General features: G+C 40.0%; 1 protein-coding gene across 4 annotated transcripts in view; it reads right to left on the reverse strand.

The window, feature by feature from the left end:
* Nucleotides 1-22,941, reverse strand: part of rab27b (RAB27B, member RAS oncogene family) — a 41,642-nt gene extending 18,701 nt beyond the window's left edge. Inside the window, exons 1-2 of one of the 4 annotated variants that reach the window (XM_017491798.3) lie at nt 22,645-22,941; nt 1,658-1,716 (exon numbers count right to left, since the gene is read on the reverse strand). Coding sequence is in view for 1 of the 4 variants with exons in the window: in NM_001200832.1 (NP_001187761.1) it covers nt 22,645-22,646 (2 nt within the window). In the remaining 3 variants the exon portion in view is untranslated. 4 annotated transcript variants of the gene reach the window in all.
* Nucleotides 22,942-25,698: the final 2,757 nt, after the last annotated feature.

The raw sequence follows: 25,698 nt of genomic DNA on the forward strand, positions 1-25,698 counted from the left end.
ATTTCCGGTTGGTGTGTTTTACTGGTTTGCTGCATTACATAAGTTTACGTGCAATTTTAGTGTCTCTCCTGTCAAAAAATATACAACAAACTAAAGTTTCTTGTGACCTTCTTTATTGCACCGTGGACTAGTAGGCATGTGGCTACATACTGTACTTCTCAGGACGATACAATGTATCAGGGTTGCACTTTGCGCCTGTCAAGAGGTCTTGAACAGGATAGTGCGGATTTCAGAATCACGACACCAGCATGGCCAAATGGACTGAGCCCGCCGTTGGAGCTCCCCATTGTGCTGGAGTCACTTACGAGCCAGCGCATGATTCCGAAATCTGATTTTTTTTGTTTGTTTGTTTGTTATCAATCTCTTCAGCAGAAAGAGGGGAAAAATATGCATGATGTGGCTATACGTTTGGCCTGAATGCAACGGTGCACTGATGACTTTGGTTGTAAGGCGATGGTATTTTTTTTTTTTTTTTTGCAAACGCTGCGTCATTCGTCCCTTTGTGAATTCGATCAAGGTCTCAGCATGCTTGCACATACGCACAAGGTGGTATCCAAGTCATTTTCATCAAGGCTCCATGATTACTTGTGTAACTAGCTTTCCTCTCCAATTAGAACTGGGGTACAGTGTATAGTCCAAAGTCTTGAAAATATCCATCCAAGTTAAACATTGGAATATGATTCCTTTTTCAACATGACAATGACCCACCAAAGTAAACCACTAAATTAAACATAAATCAGTGAAAGGATTGAAAATCCCACTGAGACTCTTGGGAATCACTTAAATAAGGGCATTCATGGATCTTCATGAATGCTATATTTCAACAACTGAACAATTCTGTAAGCAGGAATGTGTATATATACACATACTTCTGCACATATTCAGAGACAGTACATTCATGACAGTATATGCAAGCTACATCCAGTACTGGGAAGGTTAATAAGAGGATAACAGTATACTTATGTCAGCGATTTAAAAGTAAAGGAACAAAAGATAAAGTGTGAGCTAGCAGACTGGCCGTTTTATCCATCTACCCATAATCCACCCCAACCTAAATATAATATACAAAATGTTTGGCTTTTACAAAATTTTTTGGACCAATGGAACATATTTAATGTAACAGGCTAATAGGTGAGGTGTTTTCTGGTATCAATTGCTAGGGCAACAGCAGAGGAGCTGACTTAACCATGGTCAACAATACTACAACTTAACCACCCCGTTCAACATCACATTATCCGAGCAAACAAAAAAAAGACTTGTCCCTTTCTACCCTCTTCTTTCAGAAAAACGGCCTTTACTACTCAACTCCATGATTGCACTGTGTTTCCTAAAGTAACACAACATGACTAGCAAAACGTCTAACTTGCTATGCTAGCTTAATTACCTAGCTTAGTAGTAATCAGTCTGATGAGAGGATGCAGATCGGGTCCAATTTTATGCACTGCCATATATTTCAATTTTTGGGTGAACATTTTTAAGTGTTTGGAAATGACCCAATGCATTTATCCTATTTAAAAGCCTTTAAAAATGTCCTTGATCTACAAATTAAGGCTACGGATGCTGAGAAATATCACATCAATATACGTCAATACAGATGTCAAGCCCTATAACCTTTCCGTTTATGAAATACTGTGGCATATTTCCTTCTCAAACTCACTCGCAAGCACGCACACACAGTTGGGTCTCTGGCTGTCTCTACAGGAACCAAGCAGACATCTGTAGTGGGGAAGGCAGAGGAGGAGGAGAAAGGTTAACAACGCTGTGGGCGATCGATGTTACACAGGAACCAAGCAGTGAAAGGAAACAAAAGCTTAAAGGAATAATTTAACTACAAAAATGCTAATGCTAAGATTAACAATAGACAAATAAACAATGGCTACATGCCATCTGTACTAGTTATGCCAGTGAGTTACACAATACCCAGTAGATGGTCCATATGAGCATCAGGTTTATAAAGATTATGTGAATTATGATGTTAAGTGGCTACAAGCAAACCCCTTACAGTCACAGCTTTTGTTTAGTTACAGTGTCCTCTGCTAATATTGGCACCCTTGGTAAATATGAGCAAAGAAGGCTGTGAAAAATTGTCTTTATTGTTTAACCCTTTGATCTTTTGTTAAAAAAAAAAAAATCAAAAAATACTATGTGATTTCGGAAGCAGCCTTGGTCATTAATAACAATGGGTAAGACCAAGGAATGTAGCTGTGATGTGCGGCAAAAGGTTGTTGAGCTTCACAAAATGGGACGTGTCTATAAGAAAATAGCACAAGCATTGAAAATGCCCATTTCCACCATCAGGGAAATAACCAGTCAAATGGAAATGTTATGAATCGACCTGGAATTGGACGCGTGTCTGTATCGTCTCAACGCACTGTGAAGAGGACGGTTCGAGTGGCCAAAAAATCTCCAAGGATCACAGCTGGAGAACTGCAGAAGTTAGTTGCGTCTTGGGGTCAGAAAGTCTCCAAAACTACAATCTGAAGTCACCGACATCACCACAAGCTGTTTGGAAGGGTTTCAATAAAAAAGCCTCTACTCTCATCCAAAAACAAACTCGAGCGTCTTCAGTGTGCAGACACTACTGGAACTTCAAATGGGATCGGGTTCTACGGGCAGATGAAACCAAAATAGAGCTTTTTGGTAATAAACACCAGAGGTGGTTTTGGTTAAATATGGAGGTGGATCTTTAATGTTTTGGGGCTGTTTTTCTGCCAGAGGACCTGGACATTTTGTTAGGATACATGGCATCATGCGCTCTATCAAATATCAACAGTTATTAAATGAAAACCTGACTGCCTCTGCCAGAAAGCTTCAAATGGGCCGTGGTTGGATCTTCCAGCAGGCAACGATCGAAAACACACATCAAAATCAAGACAAACATGGTTTACTGACCACAAAATCAAAGTCCTGCCCTGACCATCCCACTCCCCTGACCTGAACCCCATAGAAAACCTGTCGGGTGAACAGAAGAGTAGAGTCCACCAGCGTGATGGATTTGAAGCATCTGGAGAGGTTCTGTATGGAGGAACGGACTCAGATCCCTTACCACGTATTCTCCAACCTCATCAGGCGCTACAGGAGAAGACTCAGAGCTGTTATCTTGGCAAAGGGACGCAGCACAGAGTATTGACTAAAAGGGTGCCAATAATTGTTGCACACCTATATTTTACAAAGATAGACAGATATATTTTATAAACCTGTGTTTTGTTTGCAATGGTTTGATATCCATGAGAGCAGAGTATTTTTGTGATTTTTTTTTTTTTTTTTTAAAACAAAAGATCAAAAGGTTAAACGATAAAGACAATTTTTCACGGCCTTCTGTGCTCATATTTACCGAGGGTGCCAATGTTAGTTGAGGGCACTGTATCTGACCAGCTGCTCCGGCCTGCATAAAAGTAACAACGTCCCACTTCTGTGCCTTTTTTTATTGTGTCTCACAGGATTCCAATCCAAATGCACAAAGCATAAATTAATAGATCATGTAGAGCATTTTTAAAAAAAAAAATCTTCAGAGGTCTGCGTTAATCACAAATGTCCACCAGTTTGACGTTACAGACATCGGTTCCCATTGCACTCAAAATACACACTCAGATACACACGCCCGCACACACACACACTCGTTCAATAACACGACTGCTGACCTTAAACAGTAACTCAATAAAAGCAAACAGCAGACTGAAGGGATCCTTTGGCATTTAAAGATTAAATGGTTAATGTTATAAGAAGTGACATGAATTGCTCCTGAGAAGGCCAAAGAATCCAGTCTTTCAACATATCATTAATAAGATGCAAGGTCTAATTTTATTTGATTTGACTACACAATTGTTTGAATGGAATTGCACCAAGGGTTTTTAACTGCGTGAATTAGGTGATGAAGAAGCCATTTCAGATAACTGGCTTATTTTATGTATTTATTTATTTATTTATTTATTTATTTTCATTAGGCCTGACATTTGTTTAATGCAATTTGAGAGTGACATTTAGACGAATCACACACATTGTTCAACACAATCCTATTATGGCCTTTACCAGTCTTTGATAAACAACTACGTGACTGAATGTATGAACTTAAAGTGTCTTTTTCTTTTTTACAGGTTTATGCTTATTGCAATGAACTACGTGCCAATGATAAGTTATATGATCAATCTTAATATTCAATATTCCCAGTACTGTTTTTGTTGGCAATTGATGAATCATACGTGTTTGAAATAGTCGGACAGGACTATTGCTCCGACTCATAAATGCAAGTTAACTGATCATCTTTCCTTACTGCTTTGATTAACAATCATAGCTATGACCTGAAATAATAAACATTTTAAAAACCTACCACGACCAACTGCTTATGCAAGCTGCTGACTTGTTTGCTTACTTTAAGGTGCGGATATACACGGTAATTTTTATTTCTTTTTGTAATCTTATAAACCATAGTAAAAAATTTCATACATGAAAACGTAATATTTGCCTGTCCCTCGTTGTAATTGTGTAGATGCAACTTTAAAAAAAAAAAAAAAAAGTGCAAAGCATCTTGTAAATCTCAAAACGCGAACAATGAGGGTTGATGGTTCAAGTTACTTACCATCTTATTAGACTCTGACAAAGCTGTAAATATAGTCCAGAGCAAACATCTGGCCATCTGGTCTTAATGAGCTCAATTAGCTCTAAATTGGACCATTCATAGATCTTAACAAAATCCTCCGAGTATCCCAGCGTACAAAGCTTCAATCGATAAGACGGATCTAAACCAAATCTATATTAAGTGTTCGAGTAGACCTCATTTGAATAGCCCATTCATGCACCGTTAGCGTCAGTATTTTACACAGCTGCGTCACCGTATATTTCACTACAAGTACAATCCTAACACACAATGCAATCACTGTCTTTTAACAACTAACATCTGACGTTCAGTTATAGCAGTCTTCTGAGCAATACTGCTCTACATCAACACGGGTTGATGTAGTGCAGTACTTCCCTTGAGAGAATCGGAAAATAAGGGAATGTATAAAGACAACGGATTAACTGCAGTGGCACTCTGACAACACGATAGCCAGGATTTTTCAGAAACATTTTCCAAATATCTGTATTTTTACAGTCTGGAAATGAGTGTTGTAATTCTACACTATTCCAGACTTTCTAGCGCTGCATAGAAATCACTTTATTGGATGTATACAAGTGAAAAATGATGGACGGACTTGTATAGTGTTTGATAACTGATGAAACAGCTGATCTCGGTCGTAGAGAATTGACTCCGTTTTCGGTTAAAGGAGAAAACATGGCCTCGATTCCCCTCCTATCAAAGATTATTTCATTTACAAGTGACTTAATGGATTGAACTCCGTCAATGCTCTAATTACTGTGAGGCAAAAATAACAACATGATAAAACAACATTTGGCCTAATAATTGGTTCATTTTCATTTGGGACATAATTTGGCCTAAAAGATACAAGTGGCAGCAGTTAAATGGGTCAATCATAAAGCACACGCGCACACACACACACACACACACACACACACACACACACACACACAGTCTCTCTTTTCTGTCTGGCTAGGAGGAGGGAAACCCATGAGCAATTTGCTGCCGTGTCACATGCTTTCATCCGTTTATTCCTGAAATGGGGAAAAGTTACAACAACAACAGAGCGATAGAAAGCAATTATATTGAATCATTTCGCCTCCGTGTCGCTTCACATTTATGTATAGAATATAGTTCTTGTTTTCTCAGCTAGAATTTTGAGTGTCACGATTGCAATAACAATTTATACTGTACTGCTTTATGTATACTAGACTATATTTGACATGTTCCCCAAACCCAAATATTACCCAAACATGTTCCCTCTGCTTCAGTTTTGCCTCTTTTGCCGTGTCGGTGTGATTACAAGGAATTTCCGACTGCTACAAATCCCTTATTAGTGCATATCACTGGATCAATAAACCTGTATTTCCTATAGCATCATTAATCGTATCGATCTGAACAAAAACAAACCAAAAAACTAAAACTTGATATAACTACGCATCGTGAATGCATGCAAAAATGCTTGCCCTCTGGTTCCAGATATTTTCCCCAGAGGGAAAGGAATTATCAAAAGTCAAACAGTTAACAACTTGTAGAAAATGGGTGTGCTCACATTCCTGTCTACTCGCGAACGATTAACATGTACTCGTTCACTACTGAAACACACTTGCTACATAAAAAAACTCACAAGCTCTGAAGACACAATCAACACATCCACGGTGATGTCCATCTGAATCTGTAAGATATGGATGTCTAAAACTTACCTGTGTGTTTTCTTCTGTTTGACTGTCAGTGACTGAAAAGCAGCTGTAGGAGTGCAGAGGCAGCTAAAAGGCAACAGAACACACCCCTGCTCAGGACAGGCCCACTGAGGTCCCTGTGTGTGTGTGTGTGTGTGTGTGTGTGTGTGTGTGTGTGTGTGTGTGTGTGTTTGGGCGTGCGTGTCAAATAGCATAGTGACAGCTATTTAACCTCTGTAGTAGAGCTTTGTTCTATCTGACATCTTCTAAAAAAACTGAAACAAGCCCCAGGCAACTGTCCCTTTAGCACATACACAAACTCACACTCCGCTACATGCACACACTCACTAACACGCACATTTGCATACACACACACACACACACACACACACACACAAAAGCCCTATTTTCTTCACTTCATAGGATGGACAATAACATATTATTTTACTAACTCAATGACATGTAAACGTTCCATTTATAAAACAGATATTTTTGGTCCTAAGATCTGATTGGCTAAGTCGCATTCAAAGACATAGTAAAATCCTTGACGTACACATGCCTGTCTGCATCACTCTAACTGAATTCTGTATCAATGTGCACAGTTATAAACCAATAAAACCATTACACTACAGCCATTGTTCTGTCCATGGAATGGCTTACGGTTTCCTGTTGTGTTGCTTACAAAACAAAGCTTACTCGTAACACTACGTTGTGTGCTGGAAGAACTGTTTATCGGGAATATTATTCATAATACATTTTATTGCTTCTTGAACAATGAATTTGAACTATACGCCGTTTTAGGCACTCCACGTCGCGTCATGCCTAAGAACTCCCTTGACCTTTTCTTGTGATCGAATCATTGTAACACATGCCCTCAAGTGGCTTTTTGCTTATTCGAGGCACTCCACCTATTCATTCAACATTAATAAGCCAAAGTGTGCTAATGGTGGAATTTATCATGGTTTGTCGTTTTATTATTATGAAAAGTTCTGTGTGTAGTGACGGTTCAAATGTCCGAGTTTGCATAGCCTCCCTGTGCTTTGGGCATTTCCTCTGGGTGCTCCGGTTTCCTCCCCCAGTCCAAAAACATGCGTTGTAGGCTGACTGGCGTTTCCAAATTGTCCGAGGTGTGTGAGTAGGTGTGTGAATGTGTGTGCGGTGGGTCGGCATCCCCGTCCAGGTTTTCCCCAGCCTTGTGCCCAGCGTTCACTGGAATAGGCACCAGGCTTCACCGTGATGCCATGTCGGATAAGTGGTATGTAAAATGGATGGGTGGATAGATGGATGGCTTTCGTTTTAACAGCAAATTACTGCTGCAGAAATAAAGACGTCTTGATATCCTTAATATACTTTAAATCAGGGTTCGTCAACTGGCGGAACAGTCCGGATGCCAAACCAGCAAGGGCTGAATCAAGCACTCGGGGGGGAAAAAATAAAAATATCGCAGCACACTTGAAGTGTAGGAAAAATTTGTTCCGTTTTATAAACGCTCGGCATCGCAGCCGCAGACGTCCTCTGTCGTGGCTTGTTGCAGCCAATCACGTGCATTTGTATGAATATACTGAACACTTTCACAGATTTGTGATGTTTTGACACGGCTTGTTAAAAAAAAAAAAAAGTCAACTACAAAAACAGAATGTTTAAAGATGACTAGACGGAGAAGTAGATGTGTTTATTTTTCACTTGTTTCGTCTGTTCAAAGTACACAGAGTCAGAATTGGTTAACATTAACGTGCCAGTGCAAAATAAAACCACTCCAGACTGATGTTTTATTTGTAGCCATGAACCAATCACAATTACTTATTCAGACTTTCGTAAGCAAGGAATTTTAAATAGCTGGACCTTTACAAATTTTAGTTACATAGAATACCCCTGCCTTAAATATTCTTGTTGAAATAAACCTACTGTATGATTACCTACCTGTACTAGCGTCAGTCTGTTAGCTTAGCTATTTCCAAACCTCTCCTCGACACATCCTGGAATGTGGACCTACAGTACCAACTAATACAGCGACGCATTTACTAAATTCCACCACTAACACACTTTTACAACGGTGTCGAACGCAGCTCCGCCGATCTGATTTAAGAACAGAAATGATCTGTTTTTATTAAAGAGGTTTGGGTAATGAACCTGTGTTCTTCTAGCCACCTCGGAATGATATTATTTATTTGGAAAATTCAAAAAAAAATAATAATAATTTCACGTTTATTGTTTTCATGATCATTTTCTGTTACATAGCCTTATGCAGTGCGCTTACGCCTAACCTCAGGAACATCTCCAAAGGTTTTGAAGTAAAAGCTGATAAAAAAATACACATAAAGGCATACGGTACACTGGCTGTGTCATGAAAAGAATAATCAAAACTACATACATCACATTTGGTCTGCATTTTGTAGTATCCACCTCTCCTTTGTAGACTTAAGGTGGATACCAGGGTGTGTGTGTGTGTGTGTGTGTATGCATGTGAATACTTCAGAGTATAAGAAACTGTTAAGGAAGACTTAAAATGTGAATTATAGTCAACTGTTCAAAACGACACTGAGAAAGTCTCTTTTTTTGTTTGTTTTCTTTTGCTTTAAAGGATGATTAAGACTATGATATCACTTTGTATGAAGTGGAGAGGTGTGCGCGAGACTGGGCAGTCAGCTCAGCAGTGCATGCCACCTCAAAGAAGCCGATCCAGGCTTGCTGTCTGACGCTACTGAGGCTGGATTTGAACAGGGTGTTAAAACCTTCCAGATGATACTGCGGACATCCTATCTATCTCCATACTCTCGGTTAATCAGCAATTTCAGCTCGTGCATTTTAAGAACTGGTCCATCCTTAAATAGTCCAAGCTTTAAAATGTTTTCTTCTTTTTCACTTTACTTAAAATGCACAAAAAAATACATAGCCGAAACCCCTACCCTAAACACTCTGACTAGAAACCCCTACCCTAAACGCTCTGACTAGAAACCCCTACCGTAAACGCTCTGACCAGAAACCCCTACCCTAAACGCTCTGACTAGAAACCCCTACCCTAAACGCTCTGACTAGAAACCCCTCCCATAAACGCTCTGACCAGAAACCCCTACCCTAAACGCTCTGACCAGAAACCCCTCCCCTAAACGCTCTGACCAGAAACCCCTACCCTAAACGCTCTGACCAGAAACCCCTCCCCTAAACGCTCTGACCAGAAACCCCTCCCATAAACGCTCTGACCAGAAACCCCTACCCTAAACGCTCTGACTAGAAACCCCTACCGTAAACGCTCTGACCAGAAACCCCTCCCATAAACGCTCTGACCAGAAACCCCTACCCTAAACGCTCTGACTAGAAACCCCTCCCATAAATGCTCTGACCAGAAACCCCTACCCTAAACGCTCTGACCAGAAACCCCTACCCTAAACGCTCTGACCAGAAACCCCTCCCCTAAACGCTCTGACCAGAAACCCCTCCCATAAACGCTCTGACCAGAAACCCCTACCCTAAACGCTCTGACCAGAAACCCCTCCCCTAAACGCTCTGACCAGAAACCCCTCCCATAAACGCTCTGACTAGAAACCCCTACCCTAAACGCTCTGACCAGAAACCCCTACCCTAAACGCTCTGACCAGAAACCCCTACCCTAAACGCTCTGACCAGAAACCCCTCCCATAAACGCTCTGACCAGAAACCCCTACCATAAACGCTCTGACCAGAAACCCCTCCCCTAAACGCTCTGACCAGAAACCCCTCCCATAAACGCTCTGACCAGAAACCCCTCCCATAAGTGCTGCTGGTCATCTGCAAATTGGGATTCATCTGTATTCCACCACATCACTTCGCGATCGGAGGTGAACTCCTACCCACTCACGTCGGTTACAACACCGAACTGAATTAATAAGTATGTCGAGCATGCAAATAACCTTCCTTGTTTGTACAGAAATTCTTCAATTGTGCAAACCGACTGTTTTAAGATCTGTCTGTGAGGCTTTCCTCAGACAATCTCGCAGCTGAAGAGTTGTGTTTTTATATTTTTTCTTCAGTATATAAAGAGCAGGCCTGGAGACAAAACCAGGCAAGAATGGCTGATGATTGCAAGTGACGTCAATATAAATCATGAAAGGCTAAAATGTGGAAGAGAGAGAGAGAGAGAGAGAGAGATGACCAAGGGGAAAGCTCAAAGCGAGAATGACTTTACCTCCCAATCAATCTGTCTGTGCAAAGAAACACACACACACACACACACACACACACACACACACACACACACACACACACACACACACACAGAGGATCGAAATGTAGCGGCCCCAGTATGAACCAGTAACCCTCACTCCTCTCCCAACTGCTGAACCTCTGTTTTTTCATATTGACTGTAATATGTGTAATAAAATAAGGATCCTTCGCAGAATTGAAAGCTTATCAAGAAGCAGTCGCACGGGAGCTGTTTCATTCTCTACCGCAGTCCCACGGTGATAAAACTTTATTGCTGCTATCAATTTCAAATCGGAGATGGAGAAAGGAGGCGCACGACCTATACGCCGATCAGATTTGTAAAAAAATATATATATCGGTAATCAGCGCAACTTATATTAAAACACTTCTGGCTTTTCATACATTAGGATGGAACCATTACGCGGACTTCAGTCGTTTTCAAATACTGATTAGAAAAATGAACGTTCAAACGCGGATCCGTTTCTTACATCATTCTTTATATCATGCAAATCCACTTGCAAACCATGCATTTGCATTCGGTGCTGCAGTAGGTAGCTTTGCCGCCTCGCAGCTCCAGGGTCGCAGGTTTGTATCCGTGTAGGTTCCCTCTGAGTTCTCGGGTTTTCTCCCAGGTCCCAAAAAACATGCCTGTGACACTAGATTGCCCCTAGGTGTGAATGAGTGTGTGTGCGTGTGTGTGCATTTTACCCTACGATGGACAGGCATCCCATTCAGGGTGTACACCCACTGGTTCTGGCATAAGTTTTGGGTAAACCGACACCCTGATCCAAATAAAGCAGTTGCAGAACACGAACGAATGAATTCCTGTGAACGACGATCTACGACGGCTGCCGTAACGGATGTTTAACCTTTCGTTTCAATGTCTAAACAGGCCTCATTCTGATATATATATATATATTTTATATATATATATATAAAAAGTACTAGCAATCCCTCCATTTGTCGACTGCACGCTCTCACCCCCACGCTACACCTCCCTACATATTAAACCTCTTTCGCATTCCTGTTTGCATCTTTCCTGTTTTCACTCTCAACTATATAGACTTTGCGAGAGACTCTTTGGTGTGGAGTGCTTTTCAGGGGAGGAAGTGTGTCGTCAAAGTCTCGTGGAGGTGGCGATAGATTCTCTTGTAATGCTTAAAAAAATGAAAAATAAAAGATTTTTCAGACCTCCGCTGCCGCTCAGACACTGAAAACGAAAATGTCCAGTAGACGTCGCGACGTGGACGATTAAAAACAGGCAGGGAAGTCATGCACTCCGCATTATGGGTGGTATTAAAACGTCCCAGCAACGCTGTTTTCCAGTAAGGGGCTCAAAGCATGTCTATTGTGGGGAAATGAGGAGGAGAGTAATCTAATTCTACGCCAGACAAATCGCTAGCAAACTCGTGAACTTTCTGCTGAGGATGTTGCGTGACACAGATCGCAAGAACAAATGAACGAGACAAGGAAGAAAGGCAGAAATTTAGAAAGAAGGCGAGAGAGACGTAGCAAACCGGAAGAAAAGAGAGAACGACAAACAGAAAGCAGGACAGACACAGAGATGGTGAAAGAGATGAGTGGTGAGGAAAAGACAACAGAGACAAAAGCACTGACCAGAAAAAAAGGGAGACTATTTCCAGCGATTTAATTAAAAAAAATCATTTCGGCAGTGATTTATCATGTGTAATTCATAATGTTACAGATTTTATGTTTACTTATTGACCCACATGCACGTTGCTGCGGACAAGCAACGACATCACGTACATTACAGTGCAAAATATGGTCTTTTAATAATCTATTAGGTTGTTATATAGCTTAACGAATACACAAGTATTTCATTGTTTGGGCTCATCATGACTTTAAAATACCAACAAATCAAAGGATGTAACAGTGGCTCTTTTGTAATGTGCTGCTTTTATAATATGAACTACTGCAGCTTTCATGGAGCTAAACGAACATTGACCCTAATGTGTAGGAAGTGGAAAAATGGTGTGTGTGTCTGAGAGAGAGAGAGAGAGAGAGAGAGAGAGAGAGAAAGAGAGATGAGAAGGAACAAAAGAGAGAAGAGACAAAAGAAAAGAGAAGGCGAGTGAGATGAAAGAGAGAATGCATGGAAAGATAAAGGTGTGAGAGATGAAAGGGGTGAGGATGAGTGAACAAACTGAGGAAATAAATTGAGGGAAAGAATGAGAGAAAAGAAAAAAGATAAAGGGGGAAAAAAAACAGAGCTGGGAAAGAGATGGGCGGTGGAAAGAAAGAAAGAGTGGGAGAAAATAGAGAAAAGCATATAAACAGCAGTAACATGCTCCAAGTATGCGTGTGTGTATGTGTGTGGTAGTGTGTGTGTGTGTGTATATATGTGTGTGTGAATCCTCTACAATCCACAGTGACTGGGAGCACTGCATGGAAAGCTCAATACACTGTAATACCAGCCCAAAGAACTCAAGGAGCTAAAATTAGACAGGTTCCGCACAATGATAAATAAAAACAATCTGAATAAAAGAGAAGGCTCGTGCTCATTTTGTGCTCTTGCTTATTTTTTCCATTTTAAAATAAGAAATTATATCATCGTCCGTTTCCACCATTTCAGGTCTAAGTTGAGGACGGAAGTGTGTGCGTCACCATATCTACGATCGCACACGTTTTTTTTATCTGTTTATGTGGCGTGCCCACTGTACAAGTCCTCGTCTAACTCGTTACTATAGAAACTATATTATGTTAGAGCGACTGCATTAAGCCAAGGACTATTGTCAACACCTTCTGATCGATCGGAATCGTGCGTTGTAAAGAAAATGATGATCACATGTACACAAAAACAGAACATTTTCTGTTGATTTTACATTCTGAAATTGTGAAATGTAAAGCGTGTAGTACGTGTCAGCTGCACAAGCTGCGCACGCTGCACACGCTGCGCACGTGCCCGATGTAAAATGCCACATTAACATAGGAGAATATTAGAACTGGTAAAACTGCATTGCTTGAGTGGTGCTCACCACAACAGGTGTAAAATGGAGCTTATCAAAACGTGATAAATTATTATTATTAGTATTATTATTATTTTTAACATTACTAGTTATGAAGCAGCGTTTGTAATCGATAAGTTTTCTGCACATTCAACAAGAACTGGATTTGAAGAACAATATAGAGTATGTGAGGTTCAGTTGGTTTTGTAATTTATCGCATAGAACCCCCCCCCCCCCCCCCCCCCCAAACAACCAGAAAACCAAGAAACACTAAATATACTGCTCGATAAATATGGATATACATCCATCCATCCATTTTCTGTGCTGCTTATCTTGCACAGGGTCGAGGGGAACATGGAACCTCTCCCAGGGGAATAGGTGCGCAAGGCTTGGGACAATCCGGACGGGGTGCCAACCCCATCATAGGGCACAATCACACACTCATACGCTCTACGGACAATTTGGAAATGCCGGTCAGCCTACAAAGCATGTCTTTGGACGGGGGGGAAAAACCCGGAGTGCCTGGAGGAAACCCCCAAAGCACGGGGAGAACATGCAAGCTCCGTGCACAGAGGACTTGTGACGCACAATGACGTGTGTGTCACTGTAGTTAAATCCTAAGCTAAAACCGACCCCTAATTCTAACTTCAACTTCAGTGCACTGAAATAAATGGTTGGGCTCTTTTAATTCATTTCATTTTTGTTTTGTTTTTTAATAAAAAGCAAGATGTTTTCTAAAAGATGTTCTTTACAGGGACACAAGAAGATGTTCAGATAAAACAGCATGTACAAAGTTAAAAGTTATGAAGAAATTATTCAATATCCACAAACAACTGCTACTTCAGACACCGTTGCATCTTTGGGAAGATAGTGACAGTGCATGTGTGTGTGTGTGTGTGTGTGTGTGAAGTCGAATGTATTTTACACAAAGTAATGCAACATCTCTTCATTTCCTCTTTAAAAACCCATTAGTCTTTTATCTCACTTGCACATTCTTATTTCAGGATATGTATTTGTCAACCCAGAACATTTTTATATACGGTTTGGACACCATATCAGCTGCAACATTTAGAACTTGTTAGGTCTTAACTGACTCATTATGACTCATTAACTGAGCCATGAATTGTCATTGGGAATTGTCAGATGATATCAGGTTCAGAGCGTAATGAATTCTCGAACTTATAAATCCTTGTGCTAACACTCAACATCCATGGGCTCCTCTAAGCAGCTGAGGATCTGAAAATGAATCTAATTAATGCCCACAAAGCAGAGGAAGGCTATAAAAAGATATCAAAGTTCTTCCAGCACACAGTTTCCAATGTCCAAAATATGATTAAGAAATGGCGATTAAGATCTGTGGAAGTCAGAGAAAGATCCGGAAGACGCTCAGATAGAACAGCCCTTATGCGGGACAAAAAGGCAAAGCAAAATCCCCAAATGGCAGGAAGGGCCTGCTGGAAGAGTTAGCTGACAAAGTGGAATATTGTATTCCCGTGGTGGTGGAATATTCAATCCTGCAGCACTGCTTGCACCTGATCTGCATGGAGGAGTCATCAGAAAGAAACATTACCTGTGACCTCATCATAAAAGTGAACATCTTATGTATGCAAAGCAACATCTTGACAACAAGTGCTATGGGATGGTGAAGTAAAAAAAAAAAAAAATAGAACGCTTCGGCCAAAATCAACACAGGTATGTTTGGAGAAAAAAGGAGCAGCATTTGATGAAAGGATCACCTTAAGCATGGGGGTGGATCTGTTATGCTTTGGGGTTGTGTGGCAGCCAGTAGCACAGGAGACACTGCACAGGCAGAAGGGTGAATAGACTCCAGTACAAATCAGCATTCTTGAAACAAATGTGACACAGTCAGTGAAGAAAATGAAGCTGAATGGAGATTGGCTGCTACAACAGGACTCAGATTTAATTCTATGGCTGGTTAAAACCTGGTCGAGAATTCGGCGTCTAGATGTCACAAGATTTCAGTAATGACCTACTGGACTATGAATGAACATTACTCCTGAAATGTCTTATTTTTCAAGACTATTCCTGATCTAAATGGAACGTTAGAATACATAACCAGCTGAGGCTCCCTGGCATTTCTGAGGATCTTCCGTCTCGTTAATTATTTAGAGCTAGCAATTAAGTTCCCTTATCTGTCAATACACATTCCAGAGGAAACAGCTCAGTGAATGAAAGTAACACTACAGTCTTAAGAAGATTAAGATTTTTGTTCTGTGGCTCTGAAAAACATTACAATGGGAACTATTACCGGCATTAGACGTGGTGTTGTGATGTTTATCGAAACTGATAGCAGGAGAAGGAAAAATGCTCGATAAGTAAAAACCAGAACTCAATTATTTAAAGTGTAGATCAGATTCTGTACAACGCATCATTTAGGGTCCTGCCTAAGACAGTAATTCCTGACTAATCCAAAAGATGTATACGTCCCTCCAATCAGGCTTCCATCGCTTTTAGGGCATCGGAAAGACGCTTCGGCTCGCTCTCCGAATCAAAAAGTGTACCAACTTCCCGCCCATCTCCACTGTGATTGGCTGGTATGGACACGTGAATGAATCGGGTGCGGAATCCAACGTCAGCTACAATAGCGTTTCTCACACCCTTTCTTCAAATGTGCCAATCACAACAAAGTGCTGCATTGTACAGTAGCAAGTCTATTATTTTAACTACATTGACCATAGCAAGGTTGACGCATCATTCCTTTTCAATCAAAGTTTGCTAACCAAATAGTGAGGATAAACATGACATATTTTCGTTTTCTTAATGTGTTCGACATGTTGTTTTTTTGTATTTTTTTAACTGAAAGACGATCGTGAAATAAAATAGTGTTTATCTCTGCGACTCGGTGCTTTTCTTTCACATCAACTCCAGGGAGCTGCTTCTTATGGAATCAGTGTTTTGGGACTTAGCTTTGAATATTTTAAAATGAGGTTGGCCATTTTAGAAACATTTTTAAACTAAGGATGTAGGATACACGATTTTTTTAATGTATAGTAACTTAATGTTACACTGGAAGAGCTCTTCCTCAGCAGATGGAGCCCCCTTCCCAACCTTTGACCGCCATGGAGGGTCACAGCAGGTGGAATTGTGATAATTACCCAGACAGCATTGCAGCGCAGTGGGCCAAGAGACCTCTCGTCTCTCTTTCTCTCGCTCTAATTCATGATGGTGTCTTTTTCTCTCGCTCGGTAACAGACTCTGGCTGTTTATCTTTCAGATATTTTCCACTTCACTTTCTCGCCTTCGCTGTCTCTTTCTTCATCATTAACTCTCCCTTCCCTTTCCTCCCATTGTTTAGTCTTTCATACCACATATCAAGAGTACATTCTGTAACGCTACAGATAAAGTGTACCGATGTATTACGAGTTGTATAACACTTTCACTTCTCATATTCCATATCCTTTATGAACGGAAATACAGTTTAACTCTCATTTATTCATTTCCATTTACTGTAGTGACGTTCCTCGTTTATCCTGGTTAGCGTTGTGGAGGATCTGGCATCCAAAGGAAGTCCATTTAAAACTGTAATGCTAAATTGTTCTTACAGGTTACAAGTGCTAATATTAGCTAGCTACTGTAGTGACAGTAAGAGACAGTTGGCTTTCTATACCTCGTATGTGGGGATGCAAATCCAGTTTGAGAAATGACGAGCCATCACACAGAAAACATGCCATCAGTGTTTTACACCCTGAAAGAACAAAAGCAAATGCTCTCACCCTGTCTCAGTATCAAGCATGTGTTCAAGGCCAAGAAACAGTGTTTGTCTCTGAGAATGACAAGGACTCATTTCATGTTCTTCCAGACTTTCAATTGCCCATAATCATTTGCATGCAGCATATGTGAGCATCTGTGTACGCAAAAGCAAAGCAAAACAAAAGATATTAAACTTTTGTTCAAAAACTATGTTTACACTTGAACGGTCCGTCAAATCTGAGCGACCGAGCAAGAAAAAGCAAAGCAAGGTACGAAACAAAGTACAGTGGAAAAGCTAACCTAGAAAGCATGACATACTGTGATAATTCTGTGTTTAGTTCGGCTCCCCTAACAACAACAGGTGCTCTTACCACGAGTCTTCTCTGAATAGTTCCATGTTATTCGCTTGAACTCCTATGTGTATGCTAGCGGTATAATTCAATGCCACTATGCACATCTGTTTAGTGCTCCAAATAGTCATATCTGCATCTGTATTCGGTTTTAAAACAAAAGTGGGCGTGGCCTGAACTCGGATGAGCCACCCAGAGGTAGAAACGCCAGTACCGTCAGCGTGGTCTGTGAACAGATCCTTAACTTCATATTACTTGGCAGATGTATGTGGAACTGCTTTATTTCCCTGCTTGCAGAGTTATTGTTTTTGCTGGTATATGCCTGTGATGTTCTCTAAAAAAAAATATTTTGGTGCTATTTTCCAACATACTCATTTAAAGCACTGCACCGTGGACCAGACAGCTACTAAAGACAGCCGCATGTGCACATTCAGCATTAAACTGTGTAAGCGACCGCCGTATGGATGGAAGGCTGCCGCTGAAATAAAAGACTGAATCTGCGATCAATTCGCAGCCATAATTCCTCGGAGAAAGCGAGATCCAAAACCATTTCCTTCTGTTTCAAGTACTCTTTTAGCCACCGGAATTTCTGTGACTTGGTGAAGTTTGTTGAAATGAATTCTTACTGAATGTCACACTGTAACAGATTCTTCGCCCAATTATTAAACGTCCTGTTCCCGACGACCGCGTTTTCCTTTAGCCGGTGTTCCTATCTCGCTTGATCGTCTGAGTCGTGCCATGACCTCATCAAAGCAGGTTCATTTGGTTCCTGCACTTAATGTCTCCTATATTACATGTTACTCTGGAGAGGAGAGACAACAGGCTTTGTGACAAGCTCTCAATAAAGAGTCACATGTTCTCAGGTTTGGTGGCGGGGACATGAATCGTGATCACTTTATCTAGGTACTGTGACAAATAATGTCTAGTACAATACAAACTAGCTGTCCAGCTGGTTTCATTCTGTATGATTACAGTGGTGTTTTAAGATCATTACTTGTCATAATGTACAAGATGATCCTGATCAAATCTTGGCCAAATTCCATACCAGACGGTGTCAGGTTATATGATGAATATCTTCCGACGACGAAAGAAAATGACTACCTTCTGCTGACGGGAACATTCAGCAGAAAATGGGCTCGCGTGAACATAAACACTTGTTTTGTTTACCGTTTACTAATACCACTATCATATTTGTAGCCGTCTCATCAGTCTCGGATAATTCTGTGCCATTCGGAAAGCCGGCTTAAGACATACCGTGTTGTGATTAACAGGTCTGTTTGTACTCTTTTTTTCCTTTCCTTCAAATGAGATTTTTTTTTTTTCTTTTCCACCATGTCCTTTTTTATAAATCGGGGAGGAGTCTTCGGTTCTCAGCTCTCATCTACAAATATTCCACTTTTTGTGCGCATCTTTTTGTTTAGACTGTGCTGGGGTTTTTTTTTCCCCCCACCAACATTCCATCTTAGGATGTGTCTACGTCTAAGTCTCTCAGCTTTTTGTTTTTTCTTCTTCTTGAAGTTTCATTAGCTTTCATTTTCCATCTCCAGACATTACGTTGTTTTCTGATATCCGGTTCTGTTTTGCTGGGGGTTCATTATGTGCGGTCTGTTTCGTGGTGACTGTGTTGTATTAGGCTGCGCACTGCCCACAGGTGTGGAGCCTTGTCTTCATGATGAGAAGTTTGATCATGACCCGGAGGTGACTGTAGAGTAAGTTCAACTTACAGTCTTTTTCTTTTGCCCTATAGCTTCATTTTTGACAGTCTGCGTTTATCTCACAGCTGCGTACGTTATGCCGCTCACAACGGCTTCACACTGACTGTAACTATATCTCCCAGAGCTATTTCTCACAGTATCTAAAAAAAAAAAAAAGACATCCAAAGTGGTATATCTATATAAGTGAACATATCAAATTGCAACAACAGTAATGGTGGTAGTAATTGTGAGCAGTATGCCAGCTAAAACCTTCCTTTCATAAATTTCCCCTTGGGGATCAATACAGTAATCTCTATCTCAACTACACAGATGTATTATAGAAGTTCATTTCACAGATCTGACTTTTTTTAACATCTGGTTTGCAGATATTACTGTAGACTGTCACATGAGTGGATAATTATCATGTTTCAAATAGACTTGTGAACTTGTGACTGTGAACACAGAAAAAAAAAAAAGATCTGCGTCAAGCATCCACATTCTGGGAATAACTTCATAAGAGAGAGAGAAAAAAACCCCCCCAGCTGACTGAAATGGAAATGTATGTGTAAAAAAATGACGAGTCTTCACCTAGACGAACACGATCACGACGTTTTTTGTCACTTCTCAGGCAGAAAAGATCGCAAAACTGTTTAAATGCAAATAAAAGTGGGGCAATCTACAAAAAAACAATGGGGTGTGCTGGATCAAGTGCTACTTTATAAGCTGTTAAGTAATGAGGGTGGAAACCATATAGTTAAATTAAACCAAACCTGTAGTGAGCAATGTTATAATTTCTGCTAGGACTAATCATGCGGCAAAGATTTTCAATACACTAAACTCTTATTACGTGTATTACGTATTTATTTCAACGCTTGCCATTTTCTCATTCGTATATTATTGCATTAGTCGTTTTATTATTTCTCAGTTTTAAATTGCCGTGTTGCTTTTTACGCATTACGTTTGACGACGAAGGGAAAAAAAGGTCTAGACACTACTGATATAAACTCTACTCGAGAACAATCCTCAACCTCAGAGGTGTGAACCACGTGCAGGTGATTTGCATAATGAGAAAGGGGAGCCCAGGAAATCGCCCTGGGCAGCTGCGTAAGCCATCTCTGAATACCAGGAACTTTTCCACAGTAAACCTTGATGTAAAAGTCACAGAGTCGGAATACAGCCCGGTAATTTGTAATAATTCATAGTAATTGATCATGTAACTACACTTGAAATTTCCAAACAGTGTGTCACTCTGCAGGGAGGAGGATAAAGAAATGTACATTATGTCCAGTTTTTTTGTGTGTGGCCTAAGAACTGTGGATGTTTTCTACATTAATCGGTAAGCAAAAACACAGAAACAAATACTCTGCATTGGTATACTGTGTTTGATAAGTATACAACACATAATATTACTAACACAACTAGAATATTATTATTATTATTATTATTATTACTAATATTATTATTATTGTCTGGTTTCCTCCCCAAAACATGCCAGTAGGTGGACTGACCATGCTAAATTGCCCCAAGCATGAAGGTGAGTGTGTGTGGGTGTGCGTGTGTGTGTGTGTGTGTGTGTGTGGGTGTGTTTTGCCCTGATATGGACTGCCTTCACGTTTAAGGTGTGTCTGGATCCACTGTATCTCTGACCAGGATAAAGTACTTTCTGAAGATGAATGAATGAATTAACAACAACAACAACAACAACAACAACAACAACAGTAACAGTACGACTGATGCAATTTAAACAAACAGGAACACAGGAATAACAAAAGTAGCAGATCAGCACTTAAAACTTCACTCCACACTCCACTGAAGCTTCACATCATCACCTCGCCTTAATGAAACCAAACTAATGGTAATAAACTTAATCCGGTGCTCACGGACTGCACTTTGTGGCGCGTGGGATGGAGGGAGGGAGGGGGCCGTTATGACTCACTACCGATGTCCGTTACGACTCGTTTTACTGAATCGATTCTTCCGGATCAGACCCGTTTAAATGAATCAAACTGCACTAGTCGCAATGAACAAACTGACATGTCTGCTGTCTGAAACTGCTGATACACGTAAATTTTTATGACATCATTTATCGTGATCATATCATACCGTTTTATTACACAACCCAAAACTGGACTCAAAATCACTCTTTCTGCACAGTTTGCATTGCACTGAGTCATGTGACTTTTCAGGGAGCTTTTGAAGGCAAAAGAAAGTTGCTCCCACCCCCATCAGCTTTATATTATAAATATATGACAGCTCATTGACATTGTGGATGGACAGGGTTAATATAATATGATTTTTATATGAATTTTACCTTTGCAGAAAACATATACGTTTAATAAAAGAGACTTGCACATAGACTTGTTTCAAACCTATCTACAATCTGTTGTTTTGGAGCATTTTAATCCATCTTCAAATAACAAATGGAATAAAATGCGTTCCTGTATTAACCATTAACATGTTCACTCAGAGATAACACTTCATACTCAGTTGTGTGTTACATTGGTATGGAATTAACCCGTACAGACTACTTTAAAATGTCCATTATTAAATAATATATCTTATAGTTTTAGCAATGAGTAGCATTACTTACTTTGATAACATGACATTTCAGACCCCCTTCAAATGGACAATTTCAACCCTGTACAGCAAGAACTAACATTTGCATGGTGATTATACAGTGTGACCAAACATATTAATATCACATTCTGATTCAAAATCCAGTTTAATTGCACATAATAACACATACCACAAACACATGCACATTAACACGGTAACAGTGTATCTGTTACTTAACAACAACGTATCCCAGGTGTCAAAACTTCAATAGTTTCTCAACAAAACAAAACAAAACAAAACAAAACAAGATTCAAATACAGATGTTTGGTGTAAAAACAAAACCGACTAAATATATTAACTGATGCCTTTAAAATACATTTTCGTTCATTCATTCATCAGTTTTGTACGAATTCAAAACAAAACACACACACACACACACACACACACACACACACACACACACAAAAAGGCTTCAATGGTTGGATTTTGTTCAGTTTTGTCCAAATGATATGAAAGCCTAACTTGCATTGAAGCTTCATAACCTGTTGTTTTTAAAATGAATTCAACTCAGATTAATGATTAATATCAAAGACTGGTTTCCTCTTTGGCCGTAGGATCGTGATATTTCGCATTGTGATGCTATATTTCTTACTGTTCATCATCAAAGTATCACAACAGCACCAGTAGTCATTTGAATAAAAGACACAACTTGGACAAAAACTTTCAATTCATTCATGTTGGCGAATCGACTCGCCATAAAGAGTCGTTCGAAAAATGAACCGATTCGGCGCTATGACTCACACAGTCAGGCGTCGCGCGAGCGTAGAACGTGATGGAACCGTTACAAATCGAACTTAAATAAATAAACACAGCCAGTGATACAGGCATTAACCGTTAACGCATTCGTGTGTGTGTGTGTGTCGTTGTTTTACTTACATATCAGTAAGAATAAGGCTGAAGTCTTTATGAGCAGGTGTGTATCTGCCTTTAGCCGCTGTAGCCCGGGAGATGAGACATTTAATGTTTACATTTTTCACGCAAAAACGGCGGAAAGCGGACCTAGAAAAGGTTAGCGAGGCTTGGTTTTCACTTCTGTGAAATAAATAAAAGGAAAAGAAACGCGTGTTTTCCTTTTATTCGGTCGTCACTCGTTTGAAAGCTTTCAGAGCTTTAAATTCGTTGGCATGACGCTTCGCGGCGGCTTTCCAGCGCGAGCACGAGCAGCAGCAGGAGCAGCAGACCGGGTCCTAGCGCCGACAGCGCAGGTTCCAAACCGCGCATCAACAGGTTGCAGAAGATTCGACGTATAACAAACACGACATGCTCAAAAGTTTGTGTGCACCTGACCATCACAATGATATGTGCTTTTTGAGCAGCACATTACATATCTAAACAACCCGCCCCGCTCCCACACACACACACACACATACCCACTTTGCTGTTATAATAATCACAACTATTCTGGGAAGGCTTTCTACTAGATTTTTGGTGTGAGAGTGTGGAGATTTGTGGTCATTCAGACACAAGAGCATTAGTGAGCTCGGGCACTGATGTTGAACGGGGAGGCCTGGGGTGTTGTCGATGTTCCAGTTCATTCCGAAGCTGTAAGGTGAGGTTGAGGTCAGGGCTCTGTGCAGGACACTCGAGTTCTTCCACTGCATGAGGTCTTCAGGGGTAATGTCATGCCTGAATATGTTTGGGGTGTAGTGGAAACAATCTTCTTTCCAGCCTAAGTCAAAAAACGTCAGAGACAGAGGGTTTGTAGATGCGAAAAATAAGCAAACCTGATTGAAACAATAATGTGAGACAGTCTGAAGAGAGTCTAAATTATGCAAACACACACAGGACTTTTTTTTTTAAATATACCTTTCTGCCACAGAGAGCTCATCTTAGGTGGGGTTTTTACCTTTTCTCATTAAAAACAGACCAATCTTCTTTTCCACAATTAATTATTCAAGTCTATATATTATCTTAAATTTGTGGAGCATGCGCAGGTAGTTGTTTTTCTTAAAAAGGTTTTATGAGGACAAGGTTTCTTTTAAAAAGGCTTTCACTCAGACAGAGTCTTTGTTTTTTGTATTTCTCTGACCAAAACTCCATTCTTATGTCTCAGTGAGTTTTCTTCTACATGCCGTCCTAGCTGATATCTGCCTCCCTTCCTGAGACCCTATCCTAACTCGTTAATTGGTATCGGGCTTCAAGGTCGTTTACTTACAAAAGTATTTTCAGCGAATATCTAATGCCAATTTATTGCTGTGTAGAGAGGTGCAGAATGACACAGAAAAACAATTACTGTGCATTAATCTAACTCAATACACACTTAGAATATAACTTGATTAAAAAGTGTTCTGTGGTTTTAGATTATGTTTCCAGATACATATAGATCACGCTTGTTAACTAATATTGATTATTAGATTATGCTCCTAAGTAACAATTCTAAATGCTGGTGATATATATCGATTGTACTTTCTTAACCCCTCTAAATGTTAGTTACACATATTGATTACACCTCATCAATATGTTCTTTAACGGCCTCTTAGTTCCAGTGCAGGGGAAATTATAATGCTACAGCATACAAAGACATCCTATACAGTTGTGTGCTTCCAAATTTGTAACAAAAGTTTGGGGAAGATCCACATATGGGTGTGATTGTTAGGTGCCCAAATACGTTTGGCCATATAGTGCAGAGAGAACGTTACAGTGCTGGTATTCTGTACTACACAGTATAAATGTGTATATACTGCCATGGAGCATTGTGTCATATTTGAAAAATATGCCATTATTTTACATGTAAAAAGAAAAATAAATGAATGTTGCATAGATCACAGCTGATCAGCAAATTATATATATATATATATATATATATATATATATATATATATATATATATAATGTAGATTTGATTATTAATTATCCTGAATTATTCTAATGATAAATTCTGGATAATAGAGGGACAAAGCACTGATTAGATACTAAATCCAGAGTGTCCAGAGTTTAATATCTAAAATACAGTACCTGAACCTAATACAAAATGCTTGAGATACAGACAGATTAAGTTCTTATATTGTTTTTACATGCCTTGATGAGCTCGGTGAACTCTTACAAAAACAAAGTACGCTATTTCTCATCTTTCATTTTAGAACTAAGTATCTACTGGTCAGTTATAAAATGGATATAGATGCATATAGATATTCAGATTTTGGGACATTTTTAGTTTTTGGTTCTTTATTATTTTTTTATTACATCGTCTAGTACAATTTTATTGCAACAGAAAAGTGATTCTACTCTGAATCAACCCGACTACAGGAAGTGAACTCAACATGCTGCGTAATTTAGGTTGCATGAAACCTGGTTTTGTAGAGGCACGCTCATAAACCGACCCACAGGATCTAAGATGAGCCAAAGGAGCTGAAATGTGTTCTAAATATTTATACTGACAAACAAAATGAGAAAATATATGCTGAATGCGGCACGATATTTTTTTTTTAACTACTTATTTACATAATCAACTAATCATTTAGCTAGTGCTGGCTCCATGTTTGTGCTTGGGTACGATTTTTGCAATTTCTGTGCACACTTGGAAAAGGTTTCTTTCAATTTTTCCATTTCTAAAATGTTGATTCATGAGTTTTATGAGTATATTTTAGCCCTATCAATTTTGATTGAGTCTGATTCAGACTCGGCAAACAAGCTAATAGTCATGGAAGTCATGCGCCCTCTCAACGGGCTGCAATTGCTAAATAACCAAGTGCTTCTTTGCCCTGTAAATGGACCCTCTCATTCAATCTACTCTGGGGAGTCCAGTACTCAACCCTTAGGAGGGAAATACAATGAAGCTTGATGTCATGGGGGATAATCACTGCCCCCGGGGCTGCCTTGGATCAGCACTACAGACAGCAATGGGAGGAGCATGCTGGACAGCACCCAAACACAAACAGAAGCACACCAACCCAAGGAGGAGCATGGCACAAGAACTTGCTTCAGAGCAAT

Source organism: Ictalurus punctatus, chromosome 18 (assembly GCF_001660625.3).
Source record: "Ictalurus punctatus breed USDA103 chromosome 18, Coco_2.0, whole genome shotgun sequence".
NCBI classification, from domain to species: domain Eukaryota; kingdom Metazoa; phylum Chordata; class Actinopteri; order Siluriformes; family Ictaluridae; genus Ictalurus; species Ictalurus punctatus.